The sequence below is a fragment of the Brachypodium distachyon genome, chromosome 2 (genome assembly GCF_000005505.3).
Source record: "Brachypodium distachyon strain Bd21 chromosome 2, Brachypodium_distachyon_v3.0, whole genome shotgun sequence".
Lineage (NCBI taxonomy): Eukaryota > Viridiplantae > Streptophyta > Magnoliopsida > Poales > Poaceae > Brachypodium > Brachypodium distachyon.
The window spans coordinates 15,663,282-15,679,822 of record NC_016132.3 but is presented as its reverse complement, the minus strand read 5'-3'; the positions used below and the strand labels follow the sequence as shown (position 1 = coordinate 15,679,822).

The 16,541-nt window shown below is 45.5% G+C and overlaps 2 protein-coding genes across 2 annotated transcripts; both read left to right on the top strand.

The window, feature by feature from the left end:
• The first annotated feature begins 579 nt into the window (after positions 1-579).
• On the top strand, positions 580-3,811 carry LOC100840419 (peptidyl-tRNA hydrolase, mitochondrial). The gene is made up of 8 exons (XM_003567909.4): positions 580-951; positions 1,379-1,463; positions 2,414-2,481; positions 2,645-2,695; positions 2,775-2,848; positions 2,989-3,047; positions 3,128-3,204; positions 3,387-3,811. Exons 1-8 carry the CDS (start codon positions 712-714, stop codon positions 3,501-3,503), a joined length of 771 nt encoding a protein of 256 aa, XP_003567957.1. The 5' UTR covers positions 580-711; the 3' UTR covers positions 3,504-3,811.
• Positions 3,812-4,380: 569 nt separating this feature from the next.
• Positions 4,381-6,284, top strand: LOC100839814 (threonine synthase, chloroplastic). The gene has a single exon (XM_003567907.4). The coding sequence runs from the start codon at positions 4,468-4,470 to the stop codon at positions 6,043-6,045; it is 1,578 nt and encodes a 525-aa protein (XP_003567955.1). The 5' UTR covers positions 4,381-4,467; the 3' UTR covers positions 6,046-6,284.
• The last annotated feature ends 10,257 nt before the right edge of the window (positions 6,285-16,541 follow it).

Here is a 16,541-nt window from a genome sequence, read left to right as displayed (position 1 = left end):
ACTTGTTGATTTGGTTATCAATCTCGTTTAACGATCGATGTTGTGCTTCAGAATTATTGTCTTTGTCTATAGAAACATTTCTCACGCGATTGTCTGTGTCGAATTTTTTTAAGAGCATGTACAATGCAAGATGTCTAGGTGGGTGTTTAGAAAAATTAACCGGTTTTTATTAAGCACTGATGTTTATTTAGACTAAGCAGATGTCTAACTTGACACCTCCTCTATACAAATAAGCACTGGTGCTTAAAAAAGTGTTTGGTTTATTTTCGTAAGCACCTTGTCTTAGCATCTTGCATTGTACATGTAGAAAGAGAGGCCTAGTCCGTTAATATTGTAGTTTTGTGATAATTTTTTCTTGTTGCGTCTTGACATTGTTGTAGGAATGTCCGTTAACTGTTTAACAAATACATGCACATGAGCCCCTTTTTTCATGGATGAAACTCGGCTCGTGCCGTGCCACTGGACCAATGGCCAATCCAATCCTGTCCTTGGAACAGGGGTCAGCTGGTCAGCTGGTCAAGTTCTTAGATGAACTCGTCCTTGTGCCATTGGGCCAATCCAATCCAGTTCTTTATGGCAGCGGTCAGCGGGTCAACCGGTCAGCGATATTCGGTCAAGAATCTGTTGTAATCAGTGTGCGAAATCGGATCCGGCAACTCTTCAGAAGTTGTGACCCGTTTCTACAAAACCACCAACGGCGCCGGGGCCGGGATGCGGTTTCTCTCCGGGATCCCCGCCTCCGCTTCCGGAGCATCTACGCGCCTCGCGTTCCCGCGAATCTCGTTCGGCCGGTTGAGCCCTAGAAGAATGGCGGCGACCGGTCCCGCTTGCAGCGCCGCCGATGCTTCCTATTCCTCTTCTGCAGCCGCCGCTGCCGGCGGGGACCAGAAGCCCTGGCTGTTTGTCGGGCTCGGGAACCCCGGCAGGATGTACAAGGGGACCCGCCACAACGTAAGCTCTCGCGTTCCTTCGATTTGGCTCCTGCTTCCCGTATCCTGAACGAAATTTTAGTGTTTCAGCTGGTAGCCCTGTCGTAGTTAATCATGGTGTAAATTCGTAAATCGCAGTGCTAAATATTGCAATTTCTTATCAACTCTGTTTTGACTATGTCGTCCACAAGAATATATGTCACACGTTAATTAGTGAGTTCGGAAAGGCTACTTAGGCTTGATTTCAGCCTTAGACGAGTTCTCTTTTTTGTTTGCTTGCTTGATAGAAACAATTGGGGTTCTGTTAACTCTGTATTTTCATGAACTTCTGAATACTGTCAGCTGAGAATAATAGTGGTCCTGATTCCTGGATGGTGTTTCCATTTAGCATACAGGCCAGATTGCAGTATCTCAAATACCATGTTGTAATCATTTGATTTGGCTCGCAGGTTGGGTTTGAGATGATTGATGCTATTGCCGAAGCTGAGGGGATCTCTATCAGCAATAGACAGTTCAAGGCAATGGTTGGGAAAGGTAATCTACAACAAAGTTTGTTTGTTTACAACAAGCGCAGCTGTACAATACTGTTCCATCAATTGTATAATTGAAATGGTTATACTTTTGAGTGAGTTATATTAATACAACTACTAGCTGAAAGATAAATGTCGGCCTGCTCAACATAGGCCTAGCTCAGTTTTGAGTTATGTTTTGGTCGTTCTACCCGTGCTATTGTGTCTGGTAGCTTCTTTTTTGGGCGGCTAATTACGCTTGAGAATAATGCACAAGGGGTAACCTGGTTTAACAATTGGTATCCAATTGCTTTGTATCCCTAATGCACTTTCCTCAAACAGAACAACTAAGAGCCCGTTGGCAACCAAGAATTCATTTCATTTGGTAGAAATGAAATGAAATCCAATTTTTGACAGGATTTCATTTGGTTGAATTTGAATTCCGGGTTCAAAAATCATGTTTGTCTACCACGTGGAATTGTAGAGTGAGAGACAATTCTAGAGAAATGATGGCTTTTAGAAAGGAATTGAGGTTAGTTATAGTGTAATTCCATGGAATTTGAGATTGGATTCCTATGGCCAATTCCGTGCCACCCAAACAAGTTGGTTTCTGGAATTCAAAATGAATTCCAGAATTCTATGCCCAAATGATGGGTGCCACCTGTTGCCTTTGGGCATTATCATAGCTGGAATAGTTGGGTGCGGACTGTAAACCCATCATTTGTATATGCATCCTGTCTCTTGAGAAAAAAAGTTTCCTCAATCACCTTCATGCACTAAGTGTAACCACCCAATATCTTCAGTTAATGTTTTGTTATATGTATCTACATGTCAATCTCTCTGTCACTCTTAATTCAATACATGAGCACACGAGTTTTTAATTTACATTTTTTCTTCGCTCGAACGTAAAAACCTCGTATAAATATTTAAGTTTGTGCAAAGGCATTGTTGCCCTCATTGCCTTGTATTTTATAGGCCTTATTGGTGATGTCCCTGTAATGCTGGCCAAGCCGCAGACTTTTATGAATGCAAGTGGTGAGTCTGTAAGTACACAACTCTAATGCAGCTACAACCTACAAATCACTGTACTTGGTTGTCCTTTACTGAATAGGACTCCCTTATGCAGGTTTTTGTGATAGGAAAATCTTACAACCTACAATCTAGACTTACCCTTTACTGAATACGATGATCTTATCCCTTATGCAGGTTGGCATGCTGGTTTCATATTTCAAGATACCGCTCAATCAAGTTGTTGTGGTAAATGCTTTTCTTGAGCTGATGCTTTATCATGTTCCATTTTCTAATTGTTCACAAGCTGTTCTACGACTCCTTTTAGATCTACGATGATCTAGACTTACCCTTTGCGAAATTACATCTACTGCCAAAGGGGGGACATGGTGGACATAATGGGTATTCATTTAACTTATTGCCTTTCTACTTTATTCACTGGTTCCATTTTATGAACTCCATTTAAACTTTGTATGTCAAAGTACTATGTTGGACGCTATTGGTAATATGCCATTACCTTTGTCCTACTTAACATGTTTCAGGATGAGAAGCGTCATTCACCATTTCAAAAACACCCGTGATTTCCCACGTCTAAGGATTGGTATGCCAGATGCCCACTTCTTTGATTGTTTTGCCGTTCAGGTTATGAATCTGAAATATCATCCTCCGCATGTTTTACAGGCATCGGACGACCAACTGGAATGTTGGGTGCCATCAATTTTGTTCTGCGCTCATTCAGCCAGCAAGAACAAGAAGAGGTCTTATATCGCACTACAATTTTTTAACGAAAATATTCCTGGAAATTTATTTTCACGCTATTCGTAGTAACCATTCTTCTAAGAACTCTGTGACCACTTAAAACTCGAAAGCTGAAACGCTTTATTGATCTGTACAACAAGAGCGGTAGCTAACTCCTCTCTCCACCCCCAATCTTTTGCAGCTCAATTCTACATTCTGCAAGGGCTTGCAAGCGGTACGGATAATGTTACTCGAAGGATTCAACAAGAGTGCAACCTTTGTGAACACTCCACCACCAGCAGAAATGTTGATTAAATGAAAATAGTCTGACATAAACAGCGCAGAGATTACATTAGTTGTTCTGGCCAGAAATCATTCAGGCAGTTGCACAAAGCACTAGGACCATTGTCCTGGAGTATATATGTATCCTGATTCTAGATTGATTTGTAGAGGCGCTCAATGGAGCTGTACAGGATTATTCCCAGAACAAGGTCCAGACAGCATACTGCTCAGCCTAAGCCCTGGCTTTCTGACCAATGTTGGTTTTTTGAACGATTTCATGAACTGATCTTTGTTCCAATTTGGGTGGCATCATAACGACTTCGTAATACAAATTTTTGCTGTGTGCATCTGGTGATTGAGGTAGTGGGGAAGTCCTGGGCTGTTGCATTATCTTTGAAAAACTGGTATTGCTTTGGACTACCAATGAACATTTAGCAAAAAAGGGATCAATTGGACCGAGGTTTTTTTTTGAGCGAAAATTGGACTGAGGTGGAAGGAAAAACCTATCACAGGCCATATATAGGCTGAATTTTTCTGGAAAGGATGGGCCACGTATTAAGAATTCTCACAATAACAAGGTTTATTCGATGTGAATTAGACGTAGGGTCTCCAATGATTATTTGGTACTTGGTTGCAAAGCCCCTATGATTGTTCTACTTCCTTCGTGCATCAAAAGATGTCTTTAAATTTAATCAAAGTTGAGACATTTTTTGTTGGACCGAGTAAGTATAAAAAGCCGATTAGAAAGAAAAAAAAAACGATTAGAAAACTGCAAATGCTTGATGCTGCTGTCGAAGTTGTTGTCAATCAGATCATCCGAATCGACAGATTACTATGTCGGCTAAATCAGGACCGTCCATCCGTGACAGTTTCTACCACTTTCCACCAACCTCGCTGGCAAAATCCGCCTCTGGCTAAAACCCTCCTCCACTTCTGCAGTCCACATCTTGCTGCTCCCAATCCCGCCGTCGCCGCCAACCTTCCGCACCCACCCAGCGACCATGGCGGCCGCCGCCACCCACGCCTCCTCCCTCTCCTTCCTCCTCTCCCGCCCTCACTCCTCCTCCCCCCACCAGCTCCGCCTCCGCAGGCCCGCCGACCACCGCGTGCGCTGCGCCACCGACGCCTCCGCCGCCGCGGCCGCCCCCGCCAAGCACCGGCGCGCGGCGGACGAGAACATCCGCGAGGAGGCGGCGCGGCACCCGGCCCCGAACAACGACTTCTCCGCCTGGTACGAGCCGTTCCCGCCGGGGGCCCCCGGCGGCGACAACCCCGACGAGCGCTACTCCCTGGACGAGATCGTCTACCGCTCCAGCTCGGGGGGCCTCCTCGACGTGCGCCACGACATGGAAGCCCTGGCCCGCTTCCCGGGCTCCTACTGGCGTGACCTCTTCGACTCCCGCATCGGCCGCACCACCTGGCCCTACGGCTCCGGCGTCTGGTCCAAGAAGGAGTTCGTGCTCCCGGAGATCGACCCGGAGCACATCGTCTCCCTCTTCGAGGGCAACTCCAACCTCTTCTGGGCCGAGCGGCTCGGCCGCGACCACCTCGGCGGGATGAAGGACCTCTGGGTCAAGCACTGCGGCATCTCCCACACGGGGTCCTTCAAGGACCTCGGCATGACCGTGCTCGTCAGCCAGGTCAACCGCCTCCGCCGCGCGCCGCTCTCCCGCCCCATCGCCGGCGTCGGCTGCGCCTCCACGGGGGACACCTCCGCCGCGCTCTCCGCCTACTGCGCCGCCGCCGGGATCCCTGCTATTGTGTTCTTACCCGCCAACCGCATCTCGCTCGAGCAGCTCATCCAGCCCATTGCCAACGGCGCCACCGTGCTCTCCCTGGACACGGACTTTGATGGCTGCATGCGGCTCATCAGGGAGGTCACTGCCGAGCTGCCGATTTACCTTGCCAATTCGCTCAATTCGCTTCGGCTCGAGGGGCAGAAGACGGCGGCCATTGAGATACTGCAGCAGTTCGATTGGGAGGTGCCAGATTGGATCATTGTCCCCGGAGGCAATCTCGGAAACATATATGCGTTCTACAAGGGATTCGAGATGTGCCGTGTTCTGGGTCTTGTAGATCGGCTGCCGCGGCTTGTCTGCGCACAGGCTGCCAATGCCAACCCGTTGTACCGGTACTACAAGTCAGGGTGGACTGAGTTCCAGCCACAAGTGGCTGAGCCGACATTTGCCTCTGCGATTCAGATTGGTGACCCTGTTTCTGTCGACCGAGCTGTCGTTGCACTGAAGGCGACGAATGGCATTGTTGCTGAGGCCACGGAGGAGGAGCTCATGAATGCTATGTCTCTCGCTGACCGCACTGGCATGTTTGCTTGCCCGCATACTGGGGTTGCCCTTGCGGCGCTGTTCAAGCTCCGGGAGCAGCGTGTCATTGGGCCAAACGACCGCACGGTGGTCGTCAGCACAGCACACGGTCTGAAGTTCTCCCAGTCCAAGATTGACTACCATGATCGCAAGATTGAAGACATGGCTTGCAAGTATGCTAACCCACCTGTCAGTGTGAAGGCCGACTTTGGTGCTGTCATGGATGTCTTGAAGACTAGGCTCAAGGGTAAGCTCTGAGCCTGTCCTCCTGCTAACCCCTCCAGTTGGCTACTTTATTTCAATCGATTTGAATATGATGGGTTTGCTGTGGAGCAGCAGTGGAACCCTTGATTTGAAATCTTTAGGTGAGATTCTTGTAGGCTTCTGAGCAGAATTGTTAGGGGGTGGGATTATCACTTGTACTTCGTTGTGTTGTATGAATAATAAACGATTGTCTTGATCTTCATTGAATAATCATTCAGTCCATCTTGCACCATTGTCAATGTGCCTATTGGACTTTATCGTTGTTCGATACCACTGGCAACCTAAAGGCATGAGTGTTTGATATTGCCTTGTGATTAGGCTGCGACGAGTGAAAAACTGACAACCTTAAGGTGAATAGTGCTGCATTGCAAGTAGGCTGCAACGAGTGAAAAAACTAACAACCTTAAGGTGCATACAGGTTCAGTTTAAACGACTGTCTTGTTGTTTCATTGAATAATCATACATTCCATTTTACTCCGTGCATTGGCTGGTCAGAGATTTTCACTACAGCATGTATTGGTTGTATTCTGTGTTTGAAGCTGGGAGTGACCACCTGACAACCTTATTATGGCGGATTCAGGTGGTAATATACAGCTGTGCCAGCCTTCCAAAAAATTTCAGTCTCTCATTGTAGTTTCCCAGTCTGAGTTTAGAAGTTCTTCGTGCGGAAATGCTGTTTGTTCCTTCAGATATGTCTTTTACTGCGTATGTTGCTGGAAGAGCAGTTCGACCTGGCCTGTGCGTAGGCGCGTAGGCGAGGTGTGGATCCCCCGGCCCGGCCTGCGCAGGCCGCAGGATCAGAGGATGCAAGACTGGGCCAGTGTCGGTCTTAACGCAGGCCCTGGCAGCTGGCACGCTTACGGATGGGCCAGGGGCTCGCTGACCTAATTTGTGTCAGGCCCATCATATTCGAAGGCCCGAACTCATCGTCTCTCTCTCTTTTTTTTTTTTGGCAAGTTCCGAACTCATCATCTTGTGAACTGAGGTCATCATCTCTATCACGTGTTCCTGAGACTGACGCTCTGCAATCTTTTAGGCCACAACTTAGTCATCACCGTGTATAATAAAAGTCAAGGAAGGGGAGTAATTCAGATTGACCAGTGGGTAAATGGACAGCCATAACAAAGAAGATGGGCGGCACGTAACCAACCAAAGGATGAGAACAGACGCGGTCTTGGTGATGCAACTTGGTGTATAGTAGTACTAGTAACTTAATATTACCGCGTACGTACGCATGCCTAGTTTACACCTACAGTCAAAATTATGACCAAGGCGCGGTGAAAGAAACAAGGAGCTAGAGACCGAGCGAAGTTCATTACCACGCCGGTTCGCTGGGGCCTGGGGGATGTTACGAGCGCTGTTTGTATATGAAAAAATGTACTGTACCCTTTGTTAATTTATGACGACTTGCCATGCCGGTAAATACTGTAAACCGAGAAGAATGAGCAACCCGTTCTTGAATGTGTGCTGGTTTCCTCGGCATGTCCATGTGCTCAACGAAGCGGACGGCTCATGGAGTCAAGGATCGATCGAATAGAATGCTCGATCGATCTGCCACTGCCACCACTATGGCTAGCTTAATCGCCACTTGTGGCTCATGTGGATCAGTGATATATACCTTAACAGATGGAACATTGAAACGGTCTTACTATTCCGCCACACTGATATTGTTGCTCTCTGCTCTCTCTATCTTTAATTTCTCCCTAGACTTTCTTCCTCAGTTCTCACCCACACAAATGCCGTGCCCGAGGTCAAGATCAACTACTACTTGTAGTACAAGCCAGTAGCAGCAGTAGAAATTTTACAAGTGGGCCGGAGAGAGCTAATTTACAGCCGGCCAGTCTTGACTCTTGACTGGGTCATACACTCACGTAGTACTACCAGTGTACTGCACAGTATAATCTAGCTGGGAGTTACGTGATGTTTACTCCGAATTTAATTTCTGGCCGGTCAATGCAGTGAGACACATGGCTTAACTTGCATATGCAGTTCTCAGCCTTCCGGCACATATGCAAAGTTGTGCTGCTAGGATTAGCTAGCTTCGTCAAATTATATCTGTAGGCAGCGACTCTTTGGAAGAACAGTTCAAACATCCTCGAGGACTCAAGGTCTCTGTCTGCAAGCGCAGGTTCTAGTCTGTGTGCCAGTGCCAGCCAGATTAGCAATTTTGTCAAGGGGGTGTCAGTCCGGACAGACCAGAGCTCATGTGCCGTGCTGTTGATTTCCACCCAAAATCGCATATATTGTACCACGCATGAGAGACCAAATTAATTACTACCATTTTCTAAGTTGTGTTTTCAGGTCAAATTTCTATGATCTTTATTTTTCTATGTGATGGATTTTTTTTTAACTCGTCCAACCAAAATCTTGAATGAAACTAGCGAGTGGTGTAAAACATTTTTTTTCCACCTGAGTATACAACCAGTTGGCATAAGTGTTTTGTATATATACGATGATCCGATGGCACACGTTTAGGCCCTTTTTGGAAGAGGCTTTACTAAATACTGGTCCACCCACAAAATTTACACCAATTCTAAACAGGGTCTTACTCTCGCTAGTTCTGGATCTGCCTATTCGAGGAGTGGTATTTGCAACCTAGCTAGTGTAATTGGCAACAAGAATGCATTCATATATGGTTAGTGATGATGATTGCGACACCATCAAGCTATAATTAGCTCATGTACATATTGAAATCCTGTCATTTATCAAGATCATGTGTCAAACCTTTCCTTGCACACATGTACGCATGTTATTAGGATTAGCTTGAATACATTGGGCCCGGCCAATCTCTTCCCATTTTTTGTGAAGATAACAACTGAAACCAAGACATTAATTCCGGCCGGGCCGGTATCATGCATGCATGTGTGGAACTTATCCACTAAACCTATGAGATAAAAAGCGGATAAGATAGATGGTCGATGCTAGATGTCACCTAGTACTCGTAAATTTCTGGTTAAAAAAAATTCACATGTTCCAAAAAAAATCCCTACATATTAATTGGCCGGTTAATTACTCCTCTCATATTGCACCAACGGCAAAAGGAAGCTCACGAACTGATCAGAAAACGGCGAATGATGCACGGACACCGGAACTGGAAAAAACCATCTTCATCGGTCAAAGATGGGATTTGGAAACAAGATCACACAGATCAAAGTTAATTATGCGCTTGATGATCATCATCATCTGCCGACCTTGGAAAGAGCCCAAATCCTCATATCTTTGATGGGTCTTTGCCCTATTATATTAGCTACCACATGCCTATAACTATCATATCTATGGATGATCGAACAAACATTGCCTTTAATTGTGTATATAATCAAGCTAGGAGCTAGCTAGCTAGTGCGTCTGATGCAATCTAAAGCGACACGTCAGTTCGGATAAACCCCTGCACGTCGGACCGCGGAATCTCTCCAATTAAGAACGGGGTTAGTGCATGAGTTACGTAGGCACACACACGTGCACATGTGTGAATTAAACCAAGGGGATGAATATATCTATCTATCTGGTGACATGTAACTGCCCAAGGATGAGTAAGCAGGCACTTGAAAGGACGTAATCTCCAATAGAAAGCGTACGTCCCCCCTTTTGGCGATACGAGATCGATCGATCGGCTGGCATCGGGTACGATGCACCTGCAGAGATGAGGTGATATGTTAATTACATCATCAATCTTTGATTAATTATTGAGAAAAGTGTCCTTTGGTCCTCATGTGACAAAACCATATAAATTTGGTCCCTTGCTCTACCGAATACAGTTTTAGCAGCTGTGATGTGGTTAGGATAATGTCGTCGCACGCATTGTCGTCTAGTAAGCACATAAACTGAAACAATCAAAAAAATATGAGGAATATAAAGACAATCAGAAAACTTGCTAAAAACAATCAGAAAAAAATATTTTTTCTTTCATTTTTTACCAATTTAGGGCTGATTGGGTTGTCACATATGCGAAGCCGCTGCCACTAGAACCTTTCTAGTAAGTGAATTGTATCGACATACTTGAGGCACCATCAATTATTTCCCTGGCATAGTTGCAAGAATAGCAGAGTGACCATATCTAGACTCAACTTATAGTTGAGGGACTAAACCGTCATTGTTTCTTCTCAGAGAAAAGAAGTACTAGTAATGACTATTTTTAGAAACTTTGCGGGATATGTGATGAACGTAAAGCATGTTCGAGTTAGAAGAATCGCCTTTAAAAAAAAAGAAGTTAGAAGAATCGTGCACACGGACAATGATGCTGGCATAAACAAATAGTAACAAATAAACTATGCATGCACAGATGGAACCTGTACCTGTACGCGTGGGAGAATCCGTAAAGACATGACCTGGAAAAACGCATGCCACGCGCTAGATAAGGATGTATGTGGATGGATGGATCACCTGCTGCAACTGTGCAAGTATTTTATGTTACCACCAACAGTCGGCGACCCCTCTGCCCTGCCCCTCCCTCTCTAGCTTTCTGTTTCGATTCTTTTTTTCCTGTCAAAAGAAAACAAGAGGAAAAGGACCTGAAGAAGGTCACGACACATTTTTAGCGAATTGGGGAAGGTTGCAGCCGTCACGCGCCAAATAATTAATCTAGCGAGTACGCTTAAAATGCTCATCGTATCCATGGATGGAGAATTGGAGATCGGCCATGCCCATTATCCTGCCGCCTGTAAACCCCACACACGCACGCACGCAGAGCAATCGCTTGCTCGCTTTCCGTAAAGCAAAGCAAAGCTAGCGTATGTATCCTACGAGGAAAAACGCCCTTTTTAACTTGTCAAAAATATCCGGACGTGCGTGCGTTCGTGCGTGCACCGGCTGATCAATGGCAAAGAATTAGTAACACATCCATAGAAAATCGCGGGTAATTAACAACAACTTGAAGAAATTTCGCACATGGAAATAAGATCGAGCTGGGTTGGTGATTGCATTTGCATTTGCACACAGTCATGCATGACTCCAGCTTATGAGCGTATGGCGGCTGCTGGTAGGCGAGGAACACGCACAGGGCAGCCGATGGATGGATGGATGGATGGATGGATCATTGACGTCTCTGGTTCAGGCCAGGGGGGATGCATATATGATATATCTGCATGCACCATCGATCCATCAGAAAGGAGCTAGCAGCTGGCAGGGAATGGGACCGGAGGCCGTGTGGCCTGGCCGCGCGCTTCATGTGAAGGCCACGCGCCTCCCTCGCGCGCCTGCCCCCTCTGGGCTCTCTGGCTACCACACCCGTTTCCCCATCTGCCTCCCTCCTATGCAAATTTACAAAATCATGACAAAATTATCCCTTTTTACAAGTTGGCGAAGTATCCAGTGAAAATGGCTTTTCAGTGCAAATGTGAAAGTTTCCGTCGTGAGCCGTTGGATCCAGATCGTGCGATGCGGAGCAAACCTGGTGGAACTAATCGGCCACTTAAACCCGTTTTGCACTTAACCCCCTGGCAAAATCACCAGATCGGACTTTCCCCCTGCCAATTCCTATTCCATCGTTTCGATCGCTGAACGCATCGTCTTCAGGGCCAGCCATGGAGAATCCTGCAGCCGGCCCTCGACCACCGCTGGCTGCACGCCCTGGACGAGCAGCAGCAGCCGCCTGCCCTAGACCATCGCCTCCGTCAGCCCCGGCTGTGAGCCACCGGCCTTCACTGGACTCGGTCGTGAACCACCGTCCTCCACCCACCATGAATCTACCTGACGAGCACGCACCACTGCGGCCCATCGTAATCAGCGGCCTCGCTGCTCCTCAGTCCCCAACCACGCACCCGCCTCCTCGTAGCCCTGCCCAGGTAACAAATTATTAATCGATCGAGGTATCGCCGCCTCATTGATCTCTATTGCTGCAATTGATGCAAACTAATCATACCCCTTCTATTCTTCCTCGTAGCTTGGTTCTGATTTGGCTTTGCAAACACATCTTTGTGATGAGGGAGGGCGCAATTATACGGAAATACAACCTCCCCCGATCAATCTGGATAGCTTCAGTACACCAAAAAAGAGAGCTACAATCGGCCCAGTTTGTGTGAGTATCATTATTACCACAATTTTGTTTGAATTTCTCTAACAATTAGTAACTTGTATGACAAATTGGTGTTGTAATTTTTAGGCTTCATCATGTACACCTGAATGTGATGAAAACTTGAAGCCCGCTGTAGGTATGGCTTTTGACAATATGGAAGAAGTCGAGGAGTTCTACAAGGCATATGCACACAATGTAGGATTTTCAGTTCGAATTGGACATAAGAGGACTGTAGATAACGTTGTAGTCTGGAGGCGTTTTCTTTGTGGCAAATCAGGTTTTCGAAGAAATAATGAGGAGGAACCCAAGAAGGAGTTGAATGGAGAGAAGAAAGGTGACGAGAAGAAAAGAACACATGCAAGAAAGATCACAAGATGTGGTTGCGAGGCCATGATAACCGTGAAGCGTATGAAAGATGGCAAATACGCGGTATCATATTTTCATGAAGAACACACCCATGAATTTGTCACACCTAGGAAGCAACATTTAATCAAGTCTAACCGACAAGTCAGTGATAAGGCCAAGGACACACTATTCACATGCCACGCAGCTAGCATTGGAACAGCTGGGGCCTTTAGATTGCTTCGTGTTGGTGAGGGCGGTTTTGAGTTCGTGGGGTGCACAAAGAGAGACCTGCAGAATTATCATCGTGACATGAGAAGTACTTTCAAGGATTCAGATGCTCAAATGTTCATTGACAACCTCAGGAAGAGGCAGGAAATCAACCCAGGATTCTTCTTTGAGTATGTTTTGGATGATAAAAACCGGTTGACACATGTGTTTTGGGCTGATGCTTGTTGCAGAAAGAATTATGCTTTATTTGGAGAGATGGTGTCTTTCGACTCTACATATAGTACCAACCAATACAGCATGATTTTTTGCCCATTCACAGGAATAAACCATCACATGGCATCTGTTTTTTATGGTGCCGCCTTGATTGTTAATGAGACGATAGAGTCGTATAAATGGGTGTTTCAGACATTCTTAAAAGCAATGGATGGTGCAGCACCTAGACTCATCGTAACTGATGAAGACCAAAGCATGAAGATTGCAATTGAAGATGTTATGCATAACACTGTCCATAGGTTATGCATGTGGCACATAATGAGAAAGCTTTCGGAAAAGGTTGGTCCTCCGCTGAGAGAGGATGAACATTTCTATAGTACCATTAACTCATGTGTATGGGGCTCTGAAAACCCGACTGAATTTGAGGCAAAATGGTCTTCCATGATTTCTGAATTTGGTCTAGAGGACAACACATGGTTTTCTAGGAGATATGAACTTCGTGAATCTTGGATACCGGTCTACTTCAGAGGTGTATTCTTGGGTGAGATTCTAAGAACCACTTCAAGGTCAGAGAGTGCTAACTCGTTTTTCAACCATTTTATTGGTTACAAACATGCTTTGGTCGAGTTTTGGATTAGGATTGGTACGGCTCTAGAAGAACAACGCCAGAATGAACTCAAGGCTGACCATGAATGCCTCAATTCTATGCCTCCACTGATTACATCCTGGGAGATCGAGAAGCATGCTAGCCTGTTCTTCACTCATGCATTTTTCTCATCTTTTCAAAAGGAGGTGCGTGCATCTAGAGATCATTGCTTGATTGAAAACATATCACAAGAAGGTGATGTGAGAACCACGATAATAGGTGGTGCCCGCTCTTTCAAGTCTCGAGAAGTTCAATTCAACACAACATCCAAGAGTGCTCGTTGCTCTTGCATGCTATTTGAGACACGTGGAATTCCATGCCGACATATCATCATGGTTCTGAGAGGTGCAAAGATGAGTGAGCTCCCTAGCCATTTTATTTTGGATAGATGGAAGAAAACGGTTAACAGGAGGGTAGTATATGATAGCTCTGGAAACTTGCTAGAAGCGAATGAAAGTAATTCCTTAGATTTGGCAAAGCGGAAAATGGTTTCCGAGATACGCCAAACATTGAATGACACAATCAAGTTGGCCGAACAATCTCCTGAAGAATTGGAAGCATTAAGAAACCTTCTTGTGGACATGAAAAGAAATGTGTCTCAAAGGATTGCCACCAATCGTCCTAGTAGACAAGATGAGTTCGAGGCATATATTGGTTGTACTATGCCTAATCAAGTTGAAATTCATCCACCAACTGATGTCCGCACAAAGGGGAAATGCAAAAGAATTAAGGGACACTTAGACAAGGGTGGGCATCAAAATAAGGATGGGGAAGCGAAGAAAACTAAGGATGGAGAGGAGAATAAAAACAAGGTTGGAGAGGCGAAGAAAAATAGTGGTGGACAAAAAAAGAAAATTCCTAGAACATGCAAGAAATGTAGGCAAGTCGGCTTCCATGACAGCCGTAATTGTCCTAACAACAACTAAGAATACGACAGGTACTTGCCATTCCAAAAAAAATATTTTTCTTCGAAAAATTATGAACTATACTCATCACCATACTTATTTGTTCATGTGAAACTGCAGATTCTGTTGATGCTCGACCATATTTCTGAGTTCAGAAATTTTATGATGCATTTCTTGGAGGCAACCTGCCGGTCAATCTCATGTGTTGCGTGATTTTTAGATGGGCTTGTAGTTCTTCTTAGAGCTGTCCAGTTGTTTATTTTCTGAAACTATGTAAGAAGGGATCTCATGTAAGAATTCTGTTTTGTCAATTGAATTACAGAAGATGATGCCCAGGCCATGTTTGCATTATAAAAGGTGAAATGACAAATGTGATCATTTTTATGCTGTGTTTATGTCAATAGACTTACATGAAACTGAAACAAGTACCAGGTAAAACTGAAACTGGAACTAGCTTTTATGTCAATAGACTTGCATGAAACTGAAACAAGTTCCAGGTAAAACTGAAACTGGGACTAGCTCCAGGTTAATTTGCCTGTTCAATCTGTACATAGGGATGTGCTTGTACAAATACTACTCCAATCTCCAGAATTTCAATCTGTACAAACACAACCAGAGAAAAACATTTTGCCTCAGGATAGCTCCAGGTCAATTTGCCTGTACAAAACTACTTCAATATCAATCTGTACAAAGTGATTTGCCTGTACAACACTACTCCAATCTCCAGAATTTCAATCTGTACAAACACAACCAGAGAAAAACATTTTGCCTCAGGATACTACTGCCTGCAGATCCACCACTCAAATACAGTACAGGACAGCAAAATTACAGATAACACTTTGTTCTTCAGGTACAGGAAAACAACTGGGTATCCGTCGCATCAAGGCAACACCGCGGCCGCCGGGTCTTCGTCGCGTGGGGGCAGCGCGAGCCGCGAGGTCGCCGTGGAGGAGTTCCTCGTCGCAGAGGTTGCCGTGGAGGAGGTCGTCGCTGCTGAGGTCGCCGTGGAGGAGGTCGCCGTCGCACGGGCCATCTCCTTTGTGGAAGTCGCCGTCGCCTGGCTGGAGACCAGAGAACACCGCGCGCTGCCTGGTCGAGGGCTGGTCGAGGCTGCCGGTCCAGGGAGGGCGGACGACGCTGTCGAGGACGGGCGGCCGGCGTTGGCGATTGCAGGCGACGCTGCACAACAATGCGGAATTTTTAGATGAATTGGCACGGGGGAAAGTCCGATCCGGTGATTTTGCCAGGGGGTTAAGTGCAAAACGGGTTTAAGTGGCCGATAGTTCCACCAGGTTTGCTCCGCATTGCATGATCTGGATCCAACGGCCCACGACGGAAATTTTCACATTTGCACTGAAAAGCCATTTTCACCGGATACTTCGCCTTACAAGTTTAGCACAAAAATTACGGTACTCTGACCCATATTAATTATCGAAATATTACATGTGCCTAGACGCTTTTTACACATAGATACATCCGTATTTGGGCAAATTTGAGACGATTAATATGGATTGAAGGGAGTAAAAAAATTTTTTAACTAAATATGACCCATTTGGTCTTTCCTCAAGCTGAATTTGGCTATGTTAATTCCAAACCTCTTCCTCAAAAAAAAAAAAAATTGGAGTCACTTAATATAATATGAGACAGAGAGGGAGTATAATTTTCACCTCGCTCACCTCCGGTTCATTCCACCCCGAGCCTGATGCGCCCGGATGGCACATGTCGCTAGGGCTGGCTAACAAGCAAACTCGGTTCGTTAAGAGCTCGGTTCGTTAAGAGCTCGGATCGTTAAGATCGTTATCGTTAACGATCTGAAACCATTGTTCGGCTCGGTTCGTTAAGAGCTCGCGAGCGCTCGTTAAGCTCGTTAAAAACTCGTTAAGATAATAGATGGTATGTTGATCTAAATTTTTGGGCATTACCTGTTTGCTTGGGATAAATTTTGCCAGCAAACAAAATATATCAAAAGTTAAACAACGCTATGAAGATTGGAAATAACACAACAAAAAAGAAATAACGACACAATTCCAACAGCAAAATAAGTTTCACAAGTGACGTACGAGACGATCTCGCTAACGAGTTTAACGAGCGCTCGCCGAGCTCGCTCGTTAAGATCGTTAAGGTTAACGATCTGAAAAGAAAG

Bases quoted from the DNA above. Each gene is read 5' to 3' on its own strand.
- LOC100840419 (XM_003567909.4), top strand. From the start codon at position 712: ATGCGGTTTCTCTCCGGGATCCCCGCCTCCGCTTCCGGAGCATCTACG. The intron at 3,048-3,127 runs GTATGCCAGATG...CATGTTTTACAG, and splicing joins TTTCCCACGTCTAAGGATTG to GCATCGGACGACCAACTGGA. The intron at 3,205-3,386 runs GTCTTATATCGC...AATCTTTTGCAG, and splicing joins GCCAGCAAGAACAAGAAGAG to CTCAATTCTACATTCTGCAA.
- LOC100839814 (XM_003567907.4), top strand. From the start codon at position 4,468: ATGGCGGCCGCCGCCACCCACGCCTCCTCCCTCTCCTTCCTCCTCTCC.